Source organism: Scyliorhinus canicula, chromosome 27 (assembly GCF_902713615.1).
Source record: "Scyliorhinus canicula chromosome 27, sScyCan1.1, whole genome shotgun sequence".
Classification (NCBI taxonomy): domain Eukaryota; kingdom Metazoa; phylum Chordata; class Chondrichthyes; order Carcharhiniformes; family Scyliorhinidae; genus Scyliorhinus; species Scyliorhinus canicula.
Window position 1 is genome coordinate 10,739,218 of NC_052172.1, and position 23,181 is coordinate 10,762,398.

Sequence of the window (23,181 nt, forward strand, 5' to 3'; positions counted from 1 at the left end):
GGTAGGTTACTCAAACACACATATAATATATATATATATATATATATATATGTGATTCCAAATAAACCTGTTGGACTTTAACCTGTTGGTTAAGACTTCTTACTGTACATAGAATAAAGCATTTCCTTAAGAGCTTAATGTATACTCTTTTTTATCACTGATGTGGAGATGCCGGCGTTGGACTGGGGTGAGCACAGGGTCGGCATCAGTTAAATAAGATCCCACTCTTGCAACACAAATCACAAGATTTGTGGCTGGAGATGCCTTCTTACAATTTGCATATTATTTGCATTGCTTTATATGGGTATAAGCATTGCCACATCAACTGAACTGTGAAATATACTGCAGAGTGATCAGAGCCTGCCCCAAAATGTGGCTCTGAAATGGAGGGACTATGCCACTATCTCACTACGCTTAGCACACAGATTTGGGGACCTTAAATAATAATGAACTTGACTATGAGGTCAGTTTTAAATACATAAATATCACACAGATAATGAATGTTTTTTAATCTTCCTTATTAAAAATCATAGAGGAAATTATAAATATGTACCTCTTTAAATATGTCGTAAAGTACTGTACAAGTGCTTACCTTTGGGGATATTCACAGGAAGTTTATAATGAAGTTCGAAACTTGAGTTAGCTGGAGGATACACAAAAGTGAGCAAGTATTATTCGCCGGAAAGCAGAATGATGGATCACAAAACCACCTACTCAATTATGACCATTTATTCTCTATGGGGGAGGGTGGAGAGATGTTCCACCCCCATTTTCAAGCGGTGAGATCGGAGTTTGAAATCCTGCGAGTCTCAATACACAGTGTACACCGGTGGGATTTCCTGCAGCAATTTTCCCCGTTCCCTGCATCCACCCTCCATCCCAACCTTACACATGCCAAACATGTAACAGGAATCCCGACGTTCAGTGTCCATATCTGAATTTGAATATTTACATGTCATTATCAGGCTTTTATATATGATAATGCCCCCCCCCCCCCCACCCCATTCGTTTGTCCATTCACATCAGCGTGCCCTCACCCCAACGTGAATCAAGACAGGTTTACCAGGGCATGCACTTGGCAAGGAGAACCCACCAGAGGGGCTCAGGTGTGTGCATCACTCAGTGGGAAGAGGGACATGTCTGGGCACTGCCCCCTTACACTGCCCTTGCAGAGCCATGGGACGGTGCCAGAGGGGTTTCCTTGGGAGGTGAGTTCTGGCGGGGGTTCCATGGGGGGGGGAGGGGGTTGTTGTGAGGCGGAAGTTCATGGGCGGGTGTTCCATTGGGGGGAGGGGTGGAGGGGCTCCATGGCAGTGAGTTGGGGTTTTCCAGGGGGAGGTTGGATGGAGGCTACCTAGTTTACATTTTATTTGTATAAAGGGCACCCTGATCTTTTAGAACCTAAGTTGCTGGCGAGGAGAGCTCATTCAGAACCTGCCCCGCCAGTGTGACGTTGTGGGTAATGTCCTTTCTTTTATATTAACTCCCTAATAATGTGGTTGGAGCCAACAGCTTCCTCACCATTTTTCGGACCTTTCACCACACTCTGCACAAATATGATAACATTCTACACACAGTCACTCAGATCTCACAATGTCTTTGAAATGGACATTAAAAACAAATAAAAAACTTCAAATAATCTAATGTCATTCAAGCACACGATACAGAAAAAAAACTCTCCTTCAATAAAACCATTCCAAAATCAACTTAATTGCCCTCAAGTGGTCAATCTGTTGTAAAAACAAAACAAAACCAATTTTAATAATCTGATCAAAGACATAAAATCCTTTAATGACCTCTTAGGTCCATACAGCCCCCTGCTGAGATAAGTGGCTTTGGGACATTTGAAACACACCCAAGCATTCATAATGATCACAGTTGTCATAATGAACCATCCCAGCTCACTGAGACTAGAGGCTCTTGAAATTGCAAAGTTGTTATTACACCATGCAGGTGTGTCCAGGATCAGGTGGAGATCTTTTTCTTTAACTGACACCTGCTGATGGATTTGTTTCCATTTTAAAATTAAAAGGTTTATGGCATTTAAAGTACTTCAGATTCCAGTGCTGGAGTCTGCACGTTCTCCCCGTGTCTGCGTGGGTTTCCTCCGGGTGCTCCGGTTTCCTCCCACAGTCCAAAGACGTGCAGGTTAGGTGGTTTGGCCATGATAAATTGCCCTTAGTATCTAAAACGTTTAGGAGGGGTTATTGGGATAGGGTGGAAATGAGGGCTTAAGTGGGTCGGTGCAAGACTTGATGGGCCGAATGGCCTCCTTCTGCACTGTATGTTCTATGTAATTCTAATCACAGCAGTTTAAAAAAATACCTAACTTACAATAACTTAGTAATCTAACTATTGAAACTCAGAAAATAATGTTTTTGTGTATTTCAAAGCCTGTCAATGAAATAATTCCAGGCGCAGGTGAATGGCCTTTTTGGTTACTTACTTGGATTCCCCTGTGATTCTCGCTTTCTCTGAGCGGTCATAAACTGCGTCTACTTGCCGAATGGGACGACACTGTTGATACCCCAAGGCACAATTTAAGTGGCCCGCCCCTGAAATGGAGCCGGCAAGAGCGGGAGTGCTGTATGCGGGAGAGTTGCACACACCCTTATCTTGTACAGGTGAAATCTGTCAGAAACAGGAACGGGGCAGGGATCCTGGAGTCGGATCTCAACTACCATTGCCAAAATCTAGGCAAACTCTGTTTGTCTTCCCAGAGCGGCTGACAGGCCAACTGTGTATTTCTATAACTTGCTGTTTTTATTTCAGAGTGCCAGCGACCAGAGTATTTTGCTTTAGTCTTAGATAAGGGAAGGACCCAGCTGAGGGTAATTCAAGTCAGAGGCACAATGAATCATGTTTTCATATCACCACAGTTAAAATGAAGCGTTTAAAAGCCTTTAGAAAAATACACATACCAAAATAATAATATACCAGGTAATATGATGTAGCTTCATACTCAGTAAGTAAGCCTTCCACAAGGAGAAGAGTAGCATTTTGGAATCGATCCAAGGCAGCCCAGAGCACAAGGCAATTTCCTGAAAGAAAATTACAATTACCTTCTCTGTGTTTGGTGGAAAGATTGGTAAGGTTGCCTTGATGCTGCAATGGTACTGTGCCCATTGCCTACCTGCCTCTGTTGGAAATGTATCTGCAGCAGGTAAATCCTGGCAGCCTTGTTGTTGGGCTGGGGGACAGCCTCCTGTTCAGTAGATGTCTTGCCCCTAGTTAGTGCTCCATTTCTGCCCAGCCTGATGAACTCGGCCCTCCACCTCTTCACAAAGGGCCTACCAATCTGTCCCTAGTGAAAATGGCACTGCTGGTACGAGAGTTGCTGGCCATTTGAATGACTGCCAGCTCTTGGAGTCAGGGCTTCCTCACCAATAGAGGAAGCCCTTCTGCAAGAATGCCTGTGGCCATGGTTGAGCCTCTTTGTGCTCTCTAATATTGGCATTTCATTCGGCCTCCGAAGGCCCTCCAACATATCAAGAGGCCTCCTCTCAAACATTGCCAGGATCCAGACAAAACAGTGGACTCATGTGACACGGAAACCCTCCTGTTAGAAAACGGCCCTATATTGAGACCCAAGTTACATCTACTGACTTCCATTGAGCAGGTTGCTGATTCAATTGGCCGCCTACCCCTGGGAATCCGCCCTGAAGCAGGGCCATATCAGGAAGCCATTCCAATGTGATTTGTCCGCTGTGTTATAACCCTCTACCTCCAAGGATCCAGGAAAATTCTGCCCCCAGCCTGCCTCACATATTAATTCCATTTTTCTCTCCAGAGGTTGCCAAGTCTGCTGTGTACTTCTAGCATATTCTGTTCTTAATACCTTCTGTTCTAAAAAGTAAGGTTAAAGGGGGGGGGGGGGTTGTTGGGTTACGGGTATAGGGTGGATACGTGGGTTTGAGTAGGGTGATCATGGCTCGGCACAACATCGAGGGCCGAAGGGCCTGTTCTGTGCTGTACTGTTCTATACGCAGGTGCGTATGCACAACTAAATGCACATTGCATTGGGAAGCCTGACAGAATGCCTGTAGTCATTGTGAAGGAGTCCAGTACTGAATTGGACCAGGCTTTCCACTGAGCTTGGAGGTCATCCTTTCCCATGTGGAGGTACTGGTCAACTCCATTCACACATTTGTAAACTCAAACATGTTGCAGTGTCTGATGACTGATGTTGCAGCCTCCATTGTAGCACAAGCTGCAACTGAATCAACCTCAGAAGGAACTGGGGTCAAACCCCATGATGTTGCCACCAATCTGATCCACAGCAGCCATCCAGGCAACTGAGCCAAGCAACACCCCCAAGTAGTCAGAGTTGCTGTGAAAACATGCACATTGACATACACATGGTGGTCCACAGCTAAGAAAAGTAATGGTAGACGCTGTAATTGTCAATTGTCTTTCACCACCTGGCTGACCTGGAATGTACCCAGCTCTTACCACCTGCCCTTGATGAGTGTTTGGCCACATTAATAATAATAATCGCTTATTGTCACAAGTAGGCTTCAGTGAAGTTACTGTGAAAAGCCCCTAGTCGCCACATTCCGGCGCCTGTTCGGGGAGGCTGGTACAGGAATTGAACCCGCGCTGTTGACCTTGTTCTGCATTACAAGCCAGCTGTTTAGCACACTGTGCTGAACCAGCCCCTATTATGAATGCACCATCTTTGGCCATCAGGACCGAGAGAGGGACTTTAACCTGGAACTTTTAGCTCAGGACATGGACACTGTCTACTGCATCAGAAGACCTTCGCAGCCTAATTTAGTCCCCCACTATTTATCAGTTGTTGAGCAGCAAAAATAGTTGCATAACACGGCGACTCGGCTCAAAGACTCTGATCAAGAAAGTCCAAGGATTTGCAGAAATTTGATTTAATAAGCACAGGACGTCGAGGAACATCGCACATGGCTCCTGTTGGCCAGAAAACCTCAAGTGCTTATTCCCACCACATTGTAATCTTGAAAATCAGACCTTCAAATTTACCCTTGCTGGGGCGTGGTGAGGAAAGAGTACACTGGAAGTAGGGTTTTGTATCCAGTTTGCAAATAAGGCAAAATGTCAGGTTTTCATGGAGATACTAAAATAGTAAAAGGGATCCCCAGGGTCTCTGCATCCTTGAGGACAGTGTTCACCTTGAAATGCAAGACATACCAGAACCAGAGACAGAATAAAAACAGAACCGCCGACAGCAAAACAAAATATCTTATACTCAAAAACAAAACTGATTATTCTCAGGATCCTACTTTGTAGTATAAAACACACTGTGTTGCCCTTAGTGTCCAGCAATGAATCGAAAGTCACAATTCCATCTAAACAAAAGCATAGTTTAAAAGTGTTAGCTATTCATTCAGGATTACAAAATGAATAAAAATGTCCTAAATTTAACTAAGTGTCACGACAAAATGGTAAGGAGCGAAATATGGGGGAAGAATTGTTGCACGGGTATTCTTGATCATTTCGTGTAATAAATTCTCCTTGTGTCCATTGACATCTCTTGGTTGCTCCACACTGTACAACTGAAAACTCCTTATTTGGGAACACACTGACCAGCTATTTCGGGGCTGATCTTCCACCAAATATGAAAACTGCCTGAACTTCAGCGAAGCGGCACTCAGAGTCAGATTGCCACGCCACCCCTACTTTCTTATCTGACATTTATTTTGATCCCATAGTCCTAACCTTCCGTCTCTGGCTGGGCACGATGCGGGCAGTGCAGCGCATTCCCAATTGAATGCAAGGTGACCACGCCCGATTTATTACAGCATTAGTTGCTGTAAACCAAATAAATTAATGGTTCGTCCATGTTTAAAGATCTCTGACAGGTCAGAGAGAAGGTAAGCGCATAAGGTATGATTTGGGGATGGTGGGGGGTTCAGGTAGGTTTTGCTTCAGGGCGTCACATTTGCCCTGGGAGGGTGGAGTTGGGTCTTGGGTGGAGTGGGTTCAAGTCTCAGGGGAGATTGGGTCTGGTTTCGAGCGATGGGGGGGAAGGAGGAGTGTTGGGACGGTCATCAGGCCTCGGGGAGGTATCGAGTTGGGCCTTGGGGAGGTGTCCGCCCTCAGTCCTGAGGGGGCCTTGTCGGGTCAGCCTTCAGGGAAGGTGAGTTGGGTTGAGTCATGCTTCAGGGAGCAGCCAAAGTCAGGAGCCACCTTGGGGAGAGTCCCGATTGGTGGTGGGGGTGATTGGGGGTAGGGTGGGGAGAGGAAGTAGGGAGATTCCCAAGTGAGTTGGGGTGGGGAATCCCGAGGATGTATGGGCAAGGTCTGAATGGGGGGCTCCAATTAGGGGAGGGGTTGGAGGGTCCCATGGGGTGGAGTGTGTTCATGGGAGTAGGGATTCCCTATGTGGGGTATGAAGTAGCCGGGGGAGTGAAGAGTCCTCTGGGGGTTTGGCGGGGTGAGAGGAGGCTCTGGGAGTCAGTGTTTGTACAATAGTCATCCAGAGGTTAGAAGTGGTTTTAATCCTTCTAACCTTTTTTTGGATAACTATTGATGTAATCGCAATTTCCAGGCCAAGCAAACTATACCAAGGAACCTCCCAGGGGAAGGGGGATTCCCCAGCGCACCTTTGGGGTATCACCCTGGAGCTGTGAAGTTACAGCAATTTCACAGAGTATGGACAACAGGTTAACCCGATGTGCTTTTCCAATAATCTGACACCTTCACAATCACTATACTTTTCCCAGAACTCAGCAAATGCTGTTAGCAGGCGGGAAAAGGGGCATTGAAGCCGCTGACAGCAATGGTGGTTTTCTCCACTGTATTGTCCAGGACTTTGTGTGAAAAACCCTTAATGCAACTCTGGAGGGGCGGGCCCTGCCAGCAACCTGGAGCCTCGAGGACTGGGGTACCATTTTAAAGGCCACCCCGATGCACAAGAGCTCACCAGGAACCCGCTCCCTGCATTTCCCTGGTACTGTCCCCTGGCACGGCCCAGGCATTGCCAAGGGGCAGTGTATGGCCAGTGCCTCAGCAGTGCTGGGGGCATGACCCTCTCCCCCTGAGCATACATTGAGCTCTTCAGGGAGGTCTGCTCGCCAGGTGCATGCCTTTGGAAACCAGTCGGGTTGCATGCCCTACCCTCATGGCAATGTGAATCGGCATTCCTACGGGCGGGGGGGATGGGGTGGAGATTGATGTAGGCACAGAGGTCTGATAATGAGATGATAATGTATTCAAATTATGTTCCCGACGTTAAACATCAGGAAGCACGCCCAGTCAATCGGGGGCGGGGTACAACCACGTCACACGTTTATGTTGGTGTGAAACATGATTTGGGACCTCTGGCAAGATTTTCCGCTCCTACTGAAAGCAAGCCAGAGAAGAAAATCCTGGGCTGTGATCCAATCAATTTTTTTTTAAACTTACTTCAAATACAAACCAGGATTTGATCTCTGGATTGTTAATTCAGACTTCTGTATTACTAATGCCATTGTATGTATCTAGGTTTGAATCTGATAGATAATGGAGAACTTTACACACAATTAAAGATGTAAGCCTCTCATTGCCACCATCTTCCCTGTAAAGGACAACCAAATTCCTTTTGAAAATTCATATCAACCACATTAACTGCACTTTCCTAATCATAGAATCCCAATCGGTCCATCGAGTCTGCACCAACCCTCTGAAAGAACACCCTACCTAGGGTCCCTATCCCTGTAACCCAGTCATCCCACCTAACCCATTGGACACTAAGGGCAATTTAGCACGGCCAATCCACCTAACCTGCACATCGTTGGACTGTGGGAGGAAACCGTAGCACCTGGAGGAAACCCTCGCAGACACGGGGAGAACGTGTAGACTCCGCGCAGTCACCCGAGGCCGGAATTGAACCCGGGTTCCTGGTGCTGCGAGGCAGCAGTGCCAACCACTGTGTCATCTACACAGAAACATTTGCAATTGTTTCTTGGTCCCCCAGCAATTTTCTTGTTTCAGTGTGTGCATAGTAAGTAAAGTCGCCACCGTTCCAGATGACCATAGATTGCTTTCCCCTTTGAGAGGGAGAGCTGACTGGTGGCAATTTAACCTGAAGATCACCACACCTCAGGAGACGGGCAAGGTTGAGAAGGCGGGGCCTTCATGAATAACCTCAGCGGGCACTGGAATTGAACCCGCGCTGTTTGCCTCCCTCTGCATCACAAACCAGCTGTCCAGCCAACTGAGCTAAATCAGCCCTTGCCTCATGTATGTAGCACATGAAGCAATAACACTTCCCAAGTTATTTATTTTTGTGGTCTTTCCAAGCCAAATGTTCAAAAGTTCTAGAGGTCAAGGTTGGAAAATTGTACATCATCAACTTTGTTATTCATATGGTTTTCAAACCTTTGATTGTGCCAATGAAGGCCATTGCTTTGTGTTTGCCTCCTCCAATAACAAACAGTTTTTCTTCATTATCCATCGTAAGATACACTGGAATCAATCTTTCCACACAGACGGCGTATAATACACGGGTCCACCTGTCTGGAAAATATGAAAGGAAATACACAAGACAATGAGGTTAAAAGGCACTTATTACAGATTCATGATAAGATTCCCCATTCAAACACCAAATTTATGTCTCTGTGATACTGTGGACAAATAATTCCGGTACTGACCCACATTGAGCAGGAGGATCTGAAATTTGGTCTCTGGTCGGTGTTGAACAAATTGCGTGCCAACATTCACTGACCAATATCAAATGTAGAGAGATCCAAAGAACTCCAAGCAAGTGAAGCAGCACTGGAGAACTGTGCAAGACTGAACATTTGTTCCAGCTACACACATCATTCAAACTCCGGTGAACTGGCAGGGTGACCAAAAATATCCCCAACCTGACTTAGAACTTCCTCACTGTGTTCAATTTGTACAGGCAACAGCTAGAACTATGTCTTTTGGATCTGGCTATCTCTGAACGACACAGACAAGCCACCAAAGTTAAAATAGGTCAATGGGAAATGAACGTCTCCACAGGTTGGGATCTGTTGGAAGAAGATCTCAAGGCCCCAAACAAAATCTGGTCAACACAGGAAGACCACTTAAAGAGTTCAGCTTAATTTTTGTATACACCGTCTTGAATTTATGTCTTTCAGACAGCAACTCATGGAGATGTTAAGTCATTTTGTGCCACAGCAGAAATAAAGCGACTTTTCAGAAGCAGATGTGTCTGATGGAATCACGAGGCTTGTGTTAGCTTCCACGCCTAGTGAAACATCTCAGAAAGACAGACCAGCGCAGAGGTTCCAGCTTGGAAGTATTGCTAAAAGAGTGATCCAAATATTGATTGCTTGATTGATTGATATTTATTGTCACATGTACCGAAGTACAGTGAAAAGTATTTTTATGCGGCCATGGGAACGTACACAGTGCGTACATAGTAGACAAAAGAATAATCGACAAAGTAAATCAACAAATGGTACATTAACAAATAGTGATTGGCTACAGTGTGGAACAAGGGCCAAACATAAGCAGCGTATGGCGTCGTGAATCATGTTCTTACAGAAAACAGATCAGTCCAAGGGAGAGTCATTGAGGAGTCTTGTAGCTGTGGGGAAGAAGCTGTTCCTATGTCTGGATGTGTGAGTCTTCAGATTTCTGTATCTTCTGCCTGATGGGAGGGTCTGGAAGAGGGCAAAGCCTGGGTGTGACAATGCTGTCTACCTCTCTGAGGCAGCAGGAGGTGTAGGCAGAGTCAATGGGAGGATGGAAAGCTTGTGTGATGCATTGAGCTGATTTCACCGTACTCTGCAGTGTCTTGCGATCTTGGGCCGAGCAGTTGAAACAATCCTTTTAAGTGGTCAGAGTTTATGGGTGCTATGCACTATGCCGCCACCGGCACAGCAGTCAAACAATCCTGATAAGTCATGCAGGCGAAACGTGCTCCCAGAAATTGTCCAGCTTTCCACGATATATGCAAAGTATGTGACACCAGAGACTGGAAGAGCCAATGCAGGAAGCCAAAGCCAGAACAGATGGTGCAACATCAAAACAAGACACAGCCAGTCGAAAGACAGGTTCCGCATTCCAGCAAACAAATGACCAGTACCTAATAGCACAAACGTCAAATCCATAATAGACCACAAAGACTGCAAGATTGGATGGTGAGGAGGACCAGACCATTAACAGACACAGTGAGCAGCCATTCCATATAGTCAACATCACAGGACGTATTAGCTTTGTTGTTGATGTTTCCAGATGGGGGGTCTCAGCTGGTGTGGGTGGTCCTGAAGTCTGCTGCCTGTGTTGTTTGAAAGTTCTCGCAGTGCTGTGTTAGTCTGCTCCCTGTGGAATGGCGGAATTGAGTGGCTGCAGCGGCGCGCCACGTAGGGTGGGTGTGATGAGATTCAAGGAGGCGGCACTCGTGGGCTGGGTGGATGAGACCCTGAAAGAGAAGGCAACCTCACGTTTAGAAGCTTAACAGCAAGGAGATCTCAGAATGGTGCAGCCTGAGTAAGAAGGGTGGCTGTTAGCTTTGCCTATCCCTGAAGCAGAAAACAATTGTGCCCACTAACATTCCTGAGACCCATGCTCGTCAAACTACGGAAATTTGCTACGGCTGTTTGGGGGGGTTTAAACTAATTTGTCAGGGGGCTGGGAAAACGAACTGTAGTCTAGAAGCCAGTGTTGAGAGTAGTGAGATACTGAGGAGGGTATCAAGGTCGCAGGAGTGTACCGGAAGACAGAAAGGTGGAATGAAGTGTGTCTACTTCAATGCAAGGAGCATCTGGAATAAGGTAGGTGAACTTGGAGCGTGGATTGGTACTTGGGACTAAGATGTTGTGGCCATTACGGAGACATAGTTAGAACAGGGACAGGAATGGTTGTTGGAAGTTCCGGGATATTAATGTTTCAGTAAGAGTAGGGGAGATGGTAAAAGAGGTGGAGGAGTTGCATTGTTAATCTGCAGAAAGGAAGTTCGAAGGTGATCTGCCGACTGAGGTAATATGGGCCAAAGTTAGAAATAGGAAAGGAACGGTCACATTGTTCGTTTTCTATAGGCCCCCAAATAGTAATAGAGATGTGGAGGAAGAAATTGCAAAACAGATTATGGATAGGTGTGGAGGTCTCAGGGTAGTTGTCATGGGTGACTTTAACTTTCCAAATATTGATTGGAACCTCTCTAGGTCGAACAGTTCGGATGGGGCAGTTTTTGTACAGTGTGTGCAGGAGGGTTTCCTGACACAATATTAGGCAAGAATTAGGGAGCATAAGATGGGAACAGAAACTGTCAGGGAAAGGCACAAAAGAAAAGTGGAGCTTGTTCAAGGTACAAACACTGTGTGTCCTTGATAGGTATGTCCCTGTCAGGCAGGGAGGAAATGGCCTTGTGGAGTAACCATGGTTCACAATAGAGGTTGAATGTCTTGTCAAGAGGAAAAAGGAAGAGTATGTAAGGATGAGAAAACAAGGTTCAGTTGGGTCGCTTGAGGGTTACAAGGTAGCAAGGGATGAGCTAAAAAAAAAGGCTTAGGAGAGCTAGGAGGGGGCATGAGAAGTCCTTGGCGGGTCGGATCAAGGAGAACCCCAAGGCTTTTTACTCTTATGTGAAAAATAAAAGAATGACCAGGGTGAGGGTAGGGCCGATCAAGGACAGTAGTGGGAACTTGTGCATGGAGTCAAAAGAAATATGAGAGCCGTTGAATGAATACTTTTCTTCAGTGTTCACCAAGGAGAGGGGCCATGTTTTTGAGGATGAGAGTGTGATACAGGTGGGTAGGCTGGAGGAGGTAGATGTTCTGAGGAAGGATGTATTAGCAATTTTGAAAAACCTGAGGCTCGACAAGTCCCCTGGGCCAGATGGGTTATATCCAAGGATTCTTTGGGAGGCAAGGGATGAGATTGCAGAGCCTTTGGCTTTGATCTTTGGGTCCTCACTGTCTACGGGGATAGTGCCAGAGGACTGGAGAGTGGTGAATGTTGTTCCTCTGTTCAAGAAAGGGAATGGGAATGACCCTGGTAATTATAGGCCAGTTGGTCTTACTTCGGTGGTCGGTAAGTTAATGGAAAAGGTCCTGAAGGATAGGATTTATGACCATTTAGAAAGATGCAGCTTAATCCGGGATAGACAACACAGATTTGTGAAGGGCAAGTCTTGCCTCACAAATTTGATTGAATTCTTTGAGGAGGTAACTAAGTGTGTAGATGAAGGTAGAGCAGTTGATATTGCATACATGGATTTTAGTAAGGCGTTTGATAAGGTTCCCCATGGTCAGCTCATGAAGAAAGTAAGGAGATGTGGGATAGAGGGAAATTTGGCCAATTGGATAAGTAACTGACTATCACATAGAAGAGAGGGTGGTGGTGGATGAAACATTTTCAGATTGGAGACCAGTTACCAGCGGTGTACCACAGGGTTCAGTGCTGGGTCCTCTGCTATTTGTGATTTTTATCAATGACTTGGAGGAGGGGGCTGAAGGGTGGGTCAGTAAATTTGCTGATGACACCAAGATTGGTGGAGTAGTGGATGAGGTGGAGGGCTGTTGTAGGCTGCAAAGAGCCACTGATAGGATGCAGAGCTAGGCCGAAAAATGGCAGATGGAGTTTAACCCTGATAAGTGCGAGGTGATTTATTTTGGTAGAAAAAATTTGAATGCGGATTACAGGGTCAACGGCAGGGTTCTGAGGAATGTGGAGGAACAGAGAGATCTTGGGGTTCGTGTCCACAGATCTCTGAAGTTTGCCACTCAGGTGGATAGAGCCATGAAGAAGGCTTATAGTGTGTCAGCGTTTATTAACAGGGGGCTTGAGTTTAAGAGCCGCAGGGTTATGCTGCAACTATACATGACCCTGGTGAGACCACATTTGGAGTATTGTGTGCAGTTCTGGTCACCTCATTATAGGAAGGATGTGGAAGCATTGGAAAGGGTGCAAAGGAGATTTACCAGGATGCTGCCTGATTTGCAGGATAGGTCTTATGAGGAAAGGTTGAGGGAGCTAGGGCTTTTCTCTTTGGAGAGGAGGAGGATGAGAGGCGACTTAATAGGGGTTTATAAGATGATGAGGGGGATAGATAGAGTGGACATTCAGAGACGATTTCCTCTGGTGGATGTATCTGTTACAAGGAGCCTAACTATAAGATTCAGGGTGGGAGATATAGGAGGGATATCCGAGGTAGGTTCTTTACTCAAGAGTGGTTAGGGTGTGAAATGGACTGCCTGCTGTGATAGTGGAGTCGGACACTTTCAAGCGGTTATTGGATAGACACATGGAGCACACCAGAATGACAGGTAGTGGGATAGCTTGATCTTGGTTTCGGACAATACTCGGCACAACATCAAGGGCCGAAGGGCCTGTTCTGTGCTGTACTGTTCTATGTTCTAACTAATAGGTCATCAAGAGTTAACCTTTAACAGATGTCAGCTGCCCACATCTCAAAATTCAAGGCATGGGATGAATACTCTGGGTTCAATGTGAAATGCTTGGATGCACAGGATCGAGAGGCACTGGACCTGCTTATGTGTCAGACCCCAACACCTACCAGTGTCAATCCATTATCCATAAGGCAGACATCAACAGAAAGCTGATGCATGACCACCAGATGCATTTCATGCACATGTGTGCAGGTTTTCCAGGGAGCGTTACATCCTGGGATATTGCAGATCCCTGTTATTTTCGATGGTCACCCCAGGCTGCGGGGATGGCTTGTAGGGGGCAAGGGTCTTGGCTAATGTTGCCAGTGCAGAGCCCAGATACCACAACAGAAGCCTTGTACAACCAGGCTCACGACGCCACCCAATCTGTGATAAAGCAGTACATCAACTTCCTCAAGATGCGCTTCCACTACCTCGACATACAGGTCGGGGGGGGGCTGTACAGCTCCCAAAGGGTCTCCGCATCATGGTGGTCTGCTGTGCCCTACATAACCTGGCTCGGCACTGGGGAAACCTTAATGAGAAAAATCTGGAGGGTCTCACCTATTGCTTATGTCTGACTCCTGCCTGTCTGCTGCCAGTACGCTGACTCCCCGGTTCATGTCTGAGTGAAGTTCGGCCCTACGTTTCTTTATCCCTTAGCTCTAGAGGGGGATTAGGGACGAGGTTCTCGGATTCACAGAACCATGTCTGGGTCTGACCACAGCGAATTAACATTTGAAATCAGTGGGCATAACCGTCCGCCTGACATTGAGGGCCAGTGCGAAAACCTGTGTCCAGATGGGGAGAAGCGCAATGCCATTGGGAGGAGTGTTGAAGAATGTGAGGCGTTAAGATGGTGAAGAACAATAACTTTAAATGCAGCTATATGTGCAGATGTTACAAGTGACAATGGCCCCCAACTACCTATGCCTAGCTGCCATCCTCCTGGCTTGAATGAGAGCAAGTGCTGTGGAGCCATTTAAATGCAGTGCCCCCTTCATTGAAGTGCTCAGATGACCCCTGAGGCGGGTGAATCAGGCGCTTCACGTGGGGGAAAGAAAAATTCGTAGTGCCTGAAAATTGAGGGCTGGATCACTGCACCTGGGCCGACGGGAATCGCAACGACTTTCTCGCTGAAAATGACTGTCATTTTATCGAAACATTCCACCCATTATGTCAAAAATCAGGGAAAAATTCGGCGTAACCAAAAATTAACACAGGTGCTAAAATTTTTCTACTCCGAAAAGCAGATGTGGACAGTGATGGCTCAATCAAAATCATAGCCTACAAAGGATCAGAGACTCTGTCCCTCTGAATATTGTTGTGACAGCTCATTGCAGTCATTCCAAATATTGTATATTGTGGATACATAATCTACCGGCACTGAAAGACCGAACTTTGGTTACCATTCACGGCATCAACACGACAATGGTAAAGACAACAGACCACAAGCATAACCCTATCTTCTCCATAGCTGACCTAATACCATTATATTCAGATTGGTTCGATGTAATTGGAAGTTTCAAAGGTGATGCAGTCGTGTATATATGTGCAAATGCTATTTCGTCCATCGATTCCCCCACATAAACGTTGCATCCATATCCAGAGGAAGCTGAAAGCAGAACTGAATAAGATAGAAAGATATGGCATAATCTGTAAAGTCCAATTCAACAACGATTGGTGTAGCTCCATCATCTGTGGCGTCAAAAAGGATGGCTCTTTATCGTTAGACCCAAAGGTGGGACTGAAACAATAACTCATCAGAATTATTGGGGAGAATGGTGCTGCTTTTGATGAAACACCACACTTCCACACTTGCATAACCTAGCGAGGCATGAAAGTATAAGATTATTAGCTTACTAACAAGAATACTAATGGTATTCAATACGCATCTCAATGCCTCATTCGCAGTGCATGCGTGTCCGACACGTATAAAATACTGAAAATCCATGCTTGTTGGCAACTCTGAGTCAGCCCATTGACATTTCCCCTGTCTCATTTGTTCTTAAGTTTGATTCTAGACTGACCATACCTGATCCTTGATCTGTGTGGCGAAGTAAGGTAAAATTCCCTTTGAAGTAATACATCAGCTGATTCTGCCGAATAAACAGCATACTTTCCGTAGCAATGGTATCATGCACAGTGGCGGAGTACACACCCTGTGGACAACTAAGGGAACCAATCCAACAGCTGTCAATGTTCACCTGAAATAGAACAAATATGAAGTGTGATAATGCAATCAGTGAGCTGTAAAGGTACACTGTAAGCTGGCTGAGGCCCACCGTCTATCGTTTGGACTGGATTTAATCCAGATCAGATGAGCAAGATCGTCACCATACCCTGCAAGTGGAACGGAAATTTTGTAGTTCAATAAGAGGAGGAAAGAGTAAAATTAGAAAGCTTACTTAGAAGGAATACTCAGAAAGACTGAGTGGAGTATAGTACTCCGTAACTGTCAGCTATTTTTATTAAAAGAAACCTTTTGCCATTTGCGACCGTGGGCCCATGATGAAAGTACACCTATAGGAACCTGAATGCTCAACCTCCATGGGAGTAACCTCCATGGAGAGGCTATGCATTTAACTTAATTATTAATTATGTTGATCCAACCCTCTGCTATTTTATGGTTCTGAGACATATTTGCACTAAGTCAAATGATGTGTTTCTCCATTGTCCTATTGTGCCAACCTCCCAAGTAAGAGAAGAGTCAGTGTTGGCAGGTTAGTATAAGGGATTGCAGGTTTACTGGAGTATTTGTGTGGCGGATCTTTACTGTATTGATCTTTACATTACTGTAAATAGTCCTGCAACAGCTGGACCAATATGCTATGTTATGTTCAGTCATGCATTTTGACAACTCCCTAATCCTTTGCATAGGGAATTTGAGCCTTTTCCTTCAAATAACTCTTCACTTCCTTTTTAGAAACTCTTGGCTTTTCATTAGAATGTTCCTCAGAACATCTCGAATGTACATACTCGCTGCTCATTCTAAACAATCACCCAATCTGTCTAATTCAGCAGTGATGGACACCCAGAGTTTAGTGCCCAAATTCTCAGTGGCACCTATTAAGGGTTTCCCAGTAGTTGCCACTAGGGGCATCAGAGCTACATCTTTCCATGTAAGACTTTTCTTCTATTTAACACAATCTACCTTTGATATCAGCACCTGAGCGCCACTGATGCCCCTTTTCATTTGCACTCCTCAGGACATGTGCAAGAATACCAAATTTTAAAAGGAACAACAATTTGTACTGCTTCTGAAAACGGGAGCTGATTGGTTGGCAAGTCAACTCTGATTGGTCCAGACTTTGCCGTGGCAAATGCACCAGGAGGCTGTATGAAGTTTTTCTTGTCCCCCTTTTTCTTATTTTCCAATTACTTTAAAACAGTGTCTCTTGTCCTCGCTCCTTTCACGAGTGAGGACAGCTGCTCCCCATATACTGTCCAGACCCCTCATGATTTTGAATTCATATGGCAAATTTCCTCTCAGTTTCGTCTTCTCCGTGGAAAAAGGTCCCAATTTCCTCAATATGTCTTCAGAACTGAAGTTCCTCATCCCTAGAGCCATCCTCATGGGTCTTTTCTGCACTCTCTCCAATGGCTTCACATCTTTCCCAAAGTGTTGTGCTCAGAATTGGATGGAATACTCCAGCTGAGGCCAAAGTAGTGTCTGATATAAGTTGAACATAAACACCTTGCTCTTATACTCCATGTCCCCATAAATAAAGCTGAGGTTACTGTTTGCTTCATTAACTGCCTTCTCAACCTATCCTGCCCCTTTCAAAGGCTGATGCACCATATTTATCCAAATCCCTCGAGTCCTTCACCCACTTTAGAGTTGTACCATTTACTTTATATTGTCCCTCCATGTTTTTCCCATCAAAATGAATCACTTCACTTTTCTCCTCATTGAACACATTCCACCAACTTGTCTACGTCCTTTTGAAATACGACACTGTATTCCTCATAGTCACAGTGCTTCCAAGTTTGATATCCTCCCCAAATTTGGAATTTGTCCCTTGTATACCAAGGTCTAGGTCATTAATATATATCAGGAAGGCCTAAACTGATCCCTGGGGAACTTCAATGCAAACCTTCAAAGCATGAAAAGCATCCAATAACCACTGCTCTTAGCTTCCTGTCACTCAGCCAATTTTATATCCATGTTGCTACTGTGCTTTTTATTCCATGAGCTATAAACTTACTCTTAAGTCTGTTGTACGGCACTGTATCAAATGTTTCTGGGTGCCATGTATACCACATCAACAGCATTCTCCTCATCGACCCTCTTAGAATATTCCAGCAAGTTAGTTCAACACAATTTTCTCTTAACAAATCCATTAAATCACCCACATTTATCCATGTGACATTTATCCCAAATTATTGTTTCTAGAGGCTTCCCCACCCAAAGAAGTTAAACCAAATGGTCCATAGGTCCTGTATTTATCTCTGCACTATTATTTGAACAAGTATGTAACATTTTCATGGAATGACGGAGGTTGACGGGCGACCTGATAGAAGTTTACTAAATTATGGGTGGCTAAGACAGAGTGGATAGTCAAAAGCTTTTACCCAGGGTGGAAAAATCAATTACTACGGGACATAGGTTTAAGGTGTGATGGGAAAGGTTTAGAGGAGATGTGCGTGGCAAGTTTTTTACACCGAGGGTGGCAAGTGCCTGGAACTCGCTGCCGAGGGAGATAGTAGAAGCAGGTATGATAGCTATGCTTAAGAGGCACCTTGACAAATAAATGAATAGGATGGGAATAGAGGGATATGGACCTCGAAAGTGCAGACGGTTTTAATTTAGAGAGGCATTATGATCGGCACAGGTTTCGAGTGCCGACGGGCATGTTCCTGTGCTGTGTTGTTCTTTGTTCTTTTGTTCTTTATTTCCAATTTTCTTGTCCTCTGGCACCACCCCTGAGTCGAAGGATGACTGGAAAATTATAGCATCTTGTTTCTTGGTAAACTTCCCTCGTGAGCCACAGGTGGGGCTTTGTTGCTGATTTTTTTTGTTCTTTAAAGAAACTCATTTTTTCTGAACGTTCTGAATTAATTTTTTATGTATTTTCCATTGATTATTTACCACCATACTTTTTAATCTATTTACAATGAATCTTAGCCAGTTCTCCACTCATTCTTATGTAATCAGCGTTGTTTCGGTTCAAGATGCTTGCTTATAACTGGAGTATGTCACTTTCAAACATGGGACTAGATTTTTGCAGAGTTGGGGGGTGACCAATTTAAAACGGTGGGTGGGCTCAGTTGTGGAAGTCCCGCTCCAATTTCTGACACAACCTCTATTTTTGCTGGTGGAAGAAGAGAGCAGAGGCGTGAAAAGTCACCCACGTTGCTGGGTGTCTGGAGTCACGTGCAGACCTGACCAGGAAAGGATGGCAGATTTCCTTCCCTGAAGAGTACTAACATCCAACAATAGTCACCATTACTGAGATGTGCTTTTAATTCCAGATTTACTCATTCAATTTAGAATCAACTAAGCTTCTATTGTGGAATTTGAACCGCTGTCCTCAGCATTAACCTGGGCCTCTGGATTATTAACCCAATGACATTATCACAACACCACTATCTCTACTTAGCCTTTCACAAACCCAGGCTAATAGTGTTGATTAATCCATGTCTTTCTAAATGAAAGTTTATTTTGTCCTTGATAACGGCATCCAATGACTTTGCCACTGCCAACATTTGGTTTCCAAGCCAAAAAGAAAATGCTGGAAAATCTCAGCAGGTCTGGCAGCATCTATAGGGAGAGAAAAGAATTAATGTTTTGAGTCCAGGTGACCCTTTGTTATAGCTGACAAAGCTTTACAAGCCTGTAGTTTTCCAGTTTATCCCTCTCACCTTTCTTGAATAAAGGTATAACATTGGCAACCTTCCAGTCTTGCAACACTACTTCTTTCAATGAAGAGTGAAAGATTGTGGCCAATACCTCTGCTATTGCTACCTTTGCTTTGTTCAGCAATCCAGGATGCATTCATCAAGGATGCACTCTATTCAGGCCAGGTGATGACAAACTTTCAGTAGCTGGAAAGCATTGCTAATGCTATTGATAGCATGAGAGTTATGTCAACAAACAGCTATTGAAACTGCTAAAAGATTTAGTTCAACTTTTTAGCACATCAGAATGTCAAGTAGGCAGGGTGATCATTTAACATATGTCAGTGGAAGGAAGAAGCAACAGCAGTCGCAATGCTGCCATGGAAATAGTCAGCTGCTGGTCGATTACTGCTCCTAGTACCAACATCTGAACCTATGCTCTTCGGAATAAACACATGCATGAGAAATATGAAAAATGCAATTCTGTTGAGACCCAAGGTGAGTACAACGTCTCTTCAGCAAAATGTCTGTTGTTCCCTGGAAAATGCTTTCATATCATCCTGTGTAAAATGTCAAGAACATAAGAATTTACAGGTTCGGTACGGGGGTTCGATGGCTAGCTAAGGCCCAAAACCAAACTAAATAAACATGTTGGGGGGGGGGGGGGGGCGGGCGCAGTTACTACTACGAAGATGCTTACCTGTAAATATGTATGTTAATTTTTGCGTGTTTGTTTGTTGTTTTTTTTTTTTTTTTTTTTTTTTGTTCTTTTTCTCTCCTAACAATTTGTAATTTGTTCAATATAAAATATGAAAACTGAATAAAAACATTTATAAAAAAAAAAAGAACTTAAGAATTAGGAGCAGGAGTAGTCCATCTGGCTCCTCGAGCCTGCTCCGCCATTCAATGAGATCATGGCTGATCTTTTGTGGACTCAGCTCCACTTTCCGGCCCGAACACCATAACCCTTAATCCCTTTATTCTTCAAAAAACTAGTCAAGCACTATTGTTAAAATTGTCTTAAAGGCTTGAGATCATGTCTTGGATAGAAGCATGCCAATTATGTGTACAGTGTGATTATATTAACTATTAGGTATTTATATTGTTGTTTAAATAGATACATAGCATAAATACCTCCAAAATAGTAAAATCATCAAATTCATTGGTGGACAAGATGACAACCTTGCGATCAGTAATTCCTCCGAGAATTAGAACTGGACTATTCTCGGTCAAATACCAGAGTGGGCTTGAGGGATTAGGGATCGGAATTAAATTTCCGATTTCTACAACCTAAAAAGGAACAAAAATCAACTAATTTCCAAGTCAAGAGTTTCAGATTGTTTAAAGTTGAACAAAACCAATATTACTATATTCTTTCTTGTATGAAAACATTGCACAGTAATTAAAATCTTAGAATTGGCTTCATTAGGCGACACGGTGGCACAGTGGTTAGCCCTGCTGCCTCACGGCGCCGAGGTCCCAGGTTTGATCCTGGCTCTGGGTCTCCGTGCGTGTGGAGTTTGCACATTCTCCCTGTGTCTGCGTGGGTCTCACCCCCACAACCCAAAAGATGTGCAGAGTAGGTGGGGTGGGCACGCTAAATTGACCCTTAATTGGAAAAAAATAATTGGAAACTTTAAATTTATATTTAAAAAAAGAATTGGGCTTCATTCATTCATAAGGATTTCTCTTGTTATAATTTTAATAAAAATGTATTTTTATGCAGAAATTGTATAAACATATTCTTCCTCCTTAGTTGGTGAGATTCTTCCTCCTTCAAAGAGAAGGAAGTTCCACTGGGGAAGACTAACCCCAGTTTCCCAATCACAAAACCTTGTTTATCATCAGGTATTAAATTATTTTTATCTATATTATTCCACAATCATTTTCTATATAATTTTAATTAATTAAATGTGATGACTTGATTATTTCATTAAGATTTACATCTTCTCCCATGTCTGCGTGGGTTTCATCCCCACAACCCAAAGATGTGCAGGTCAGGTGGATTGGCCACGTTAAATTGTGCTTAATTGGAAAAACAAAATAATTGGGTACTCTAAATTTTTTTTAAAACGATTTACATAGAACATAGAACAGTACAGCACAAAACAGGCCCTTCGGCCCTCGATGTTGTGCCGAGCAATGATCACCCTACTCAAACCCACGTATCCACCCTATACCTGTAACCCAACAACCCCCCCCCCTTAACCTTACTTTTTAGGACACTACGGGGCAATTTAGCATGGCCAATCCACCTAACCCGCACATCTTTGGACTGTGGGAGGAAACCGGAGCACCCGGAGGAAACCCACGCACACTCGGGGAGGACGTGCAGACTCCGCACAGACAGTGACCCAGCCGGGAACCGAACCTGGGACCCAGGAGCTGTGAAGCATTGACGCTAACCACCATGCTACCGTGCTGCCCCCGTCTCTCGGGTTTCTCCAGTCCCTTGCATTTCTCTAATTGCTCACTCTTCTTCAGTCTCTCATTCTTCTTTGATCTTCCTGTGTGTCAACCTCTCCTGTCTCGCTGTCCTCAACTCGCTTTTCTGGGACTTTTCTACCCCATTTGACCCCGCGGTTGGTTTTTCAATCCCTTGGCAAGTAGCGCACAAATTGGGAAATTTCCCAGCTTGGTGTTCCCACCTCGGGGAAAAGTGCCCTTGGATTACATTGTGTTCTCGAGGGATGGAGGGCGCAGGATGGCAGCCCCAGATGAAGATTGGATGCGTCCACAGGAGTGGCTGATTGCCACGGCCCACCTTGGTTCTGTGGGACCTCATCCTAGTTGTTCTGTTAAATGAGGTCTTCCAGCCCTCATCCCTCACACCCCAATCCCCCTCACCTGCTCCCATGCCCCCTGACCCACTCCCCAGCCAATATGAGGCCAACTCATGTCAATTCATTCCCCACACTCGCCCACCATGGTCCTTTATAGCCTCCATGCCGACTTAATGCCAACTCACCACCCTTTGCACTTTCATGCCAACTCACCCAGTGTCAACCAGGGGGCAGACCTCAGGAATCATGTTCACATAAAATAAAGATCTGAATTACTATTACTATTACATTTGTTATTATGGCCCCAAATCTACGTCAGTTAAACCTTTAACGATCTATTTGAGCTGTCAGTTAAATTGTGAATTTACAACTCGAACCTGACAATGATAGGTTGTGGAAATCAGCTAAGCATTACTAATACTATTGATAGCATGCGAGTTATGTCAACAAACAGCCTTGCCACAACCGACGAGAGTCCGTGTCGTTAGTCTGTGACCCTAGCTTAGTCTGGTCTCTTGGGCTGATGGTTTTGCAGAGGTTGTACCTAAATTTCTTGTGTAGGTCAGGGTCACCTGTCTTGAACGCCTCAGGCCTGGACTTCAGTAGGGAGTGGATCTCCCGGTTAAAGCATGGTTTCCGGTTGGGGAACGCACATACTACCTTCTTTGGCACACAATCATTGATACACTTACTGGTGAGGTCTGTGACGGTGATGGCATAGGCGTCTAGGTTGGTCCCTTAGTGGAGGTGTCAATGACCAGGGGTCTCGAATTTTAGGGAAGGAGCAGGAAGATTGGGGGAGAAGCGAGGAAAAATGTTTTCACCCAGAGTGTGGTTGCGATCCGGAACTCACTGCCTGAAAGGATAGTAGAGGTGGGAACCCTCACAACATTTACGAAGTATTTAGAGGAGCACTTGAAATGCCATAGCATACAGGGATACGGACCAAATGCTTGAAAATGTGATCGAATAGAAAGGTACACGTAGGCGATGGGCCAAAGGGCCTCTCTTTCAATGCTGTAAAACTCAATGACTTTCTCACACAGTGAATGGCTCAGGTCTGAAATCATTGCCTGGAGATCTGGTGGAAGAAGGTTCAATCAAGATATTCAAGAGGGCATCATTTAATTATTTGAATAGAAAAAAATGTGCACGGGGATATGGGGAAATGCCTGGAGAATGACATTACTTAATAAGGGTTATTTGGAAAACCATACAGA

General features: G+C 44.7%; 1 protein-coding gene across 5 annotated transcripts in view; it reads right to left on the minus strand.

Moving 5' to 3' along the window:
- LOC119957803 (cation channel sperm-associated protein subunit gamma-like) overlaps positions 1 to 23,181 on the minus strand; it is a 157,362-nt gene that overhangs the window by 99,792 nt on the left and 34,389 nt on the right. For 4 of the 5 annotated variants that reach the window (XR_005458932.1, XM_038785914.1, XM_038785912.1 and 1 more), the window contains exons 7-12: positions 20,313 to 20,468; positions 15,373 to 15,544; positions 8,335 to 8,472; positions 5,256 to 5,321; positions 2,922 to 3,041; positions 593 to 643 (exon numbers count right to left, since the gene is read on the minus strand). Coding sequence is in view for 4 of the 5 variants with exons in the window: in XM_038785914.1 (XP_038641842.1) it covers positions 593 to 643; positions 2,922 to 3,041; positions 5,256 to 5,321; positions 8,335 to 8,472; positions 15,373 to 15,544; positions 20,313 to 20,468 (703 nt within the window). In the remaining variant the exon portion in view is untranslated. The remainder of the gene's footprint in view (positions 1 to 592; positions 644 to 2,921; positions 3,042 to 5,255; positions 5,322 to 8,334; positions 8,473 to 15,372; positions 15,545 to 20,312; positions 20,469 to 23,181) is intronic. The other variant, XM_038785913.1, reaches the window with a different exon arrangement.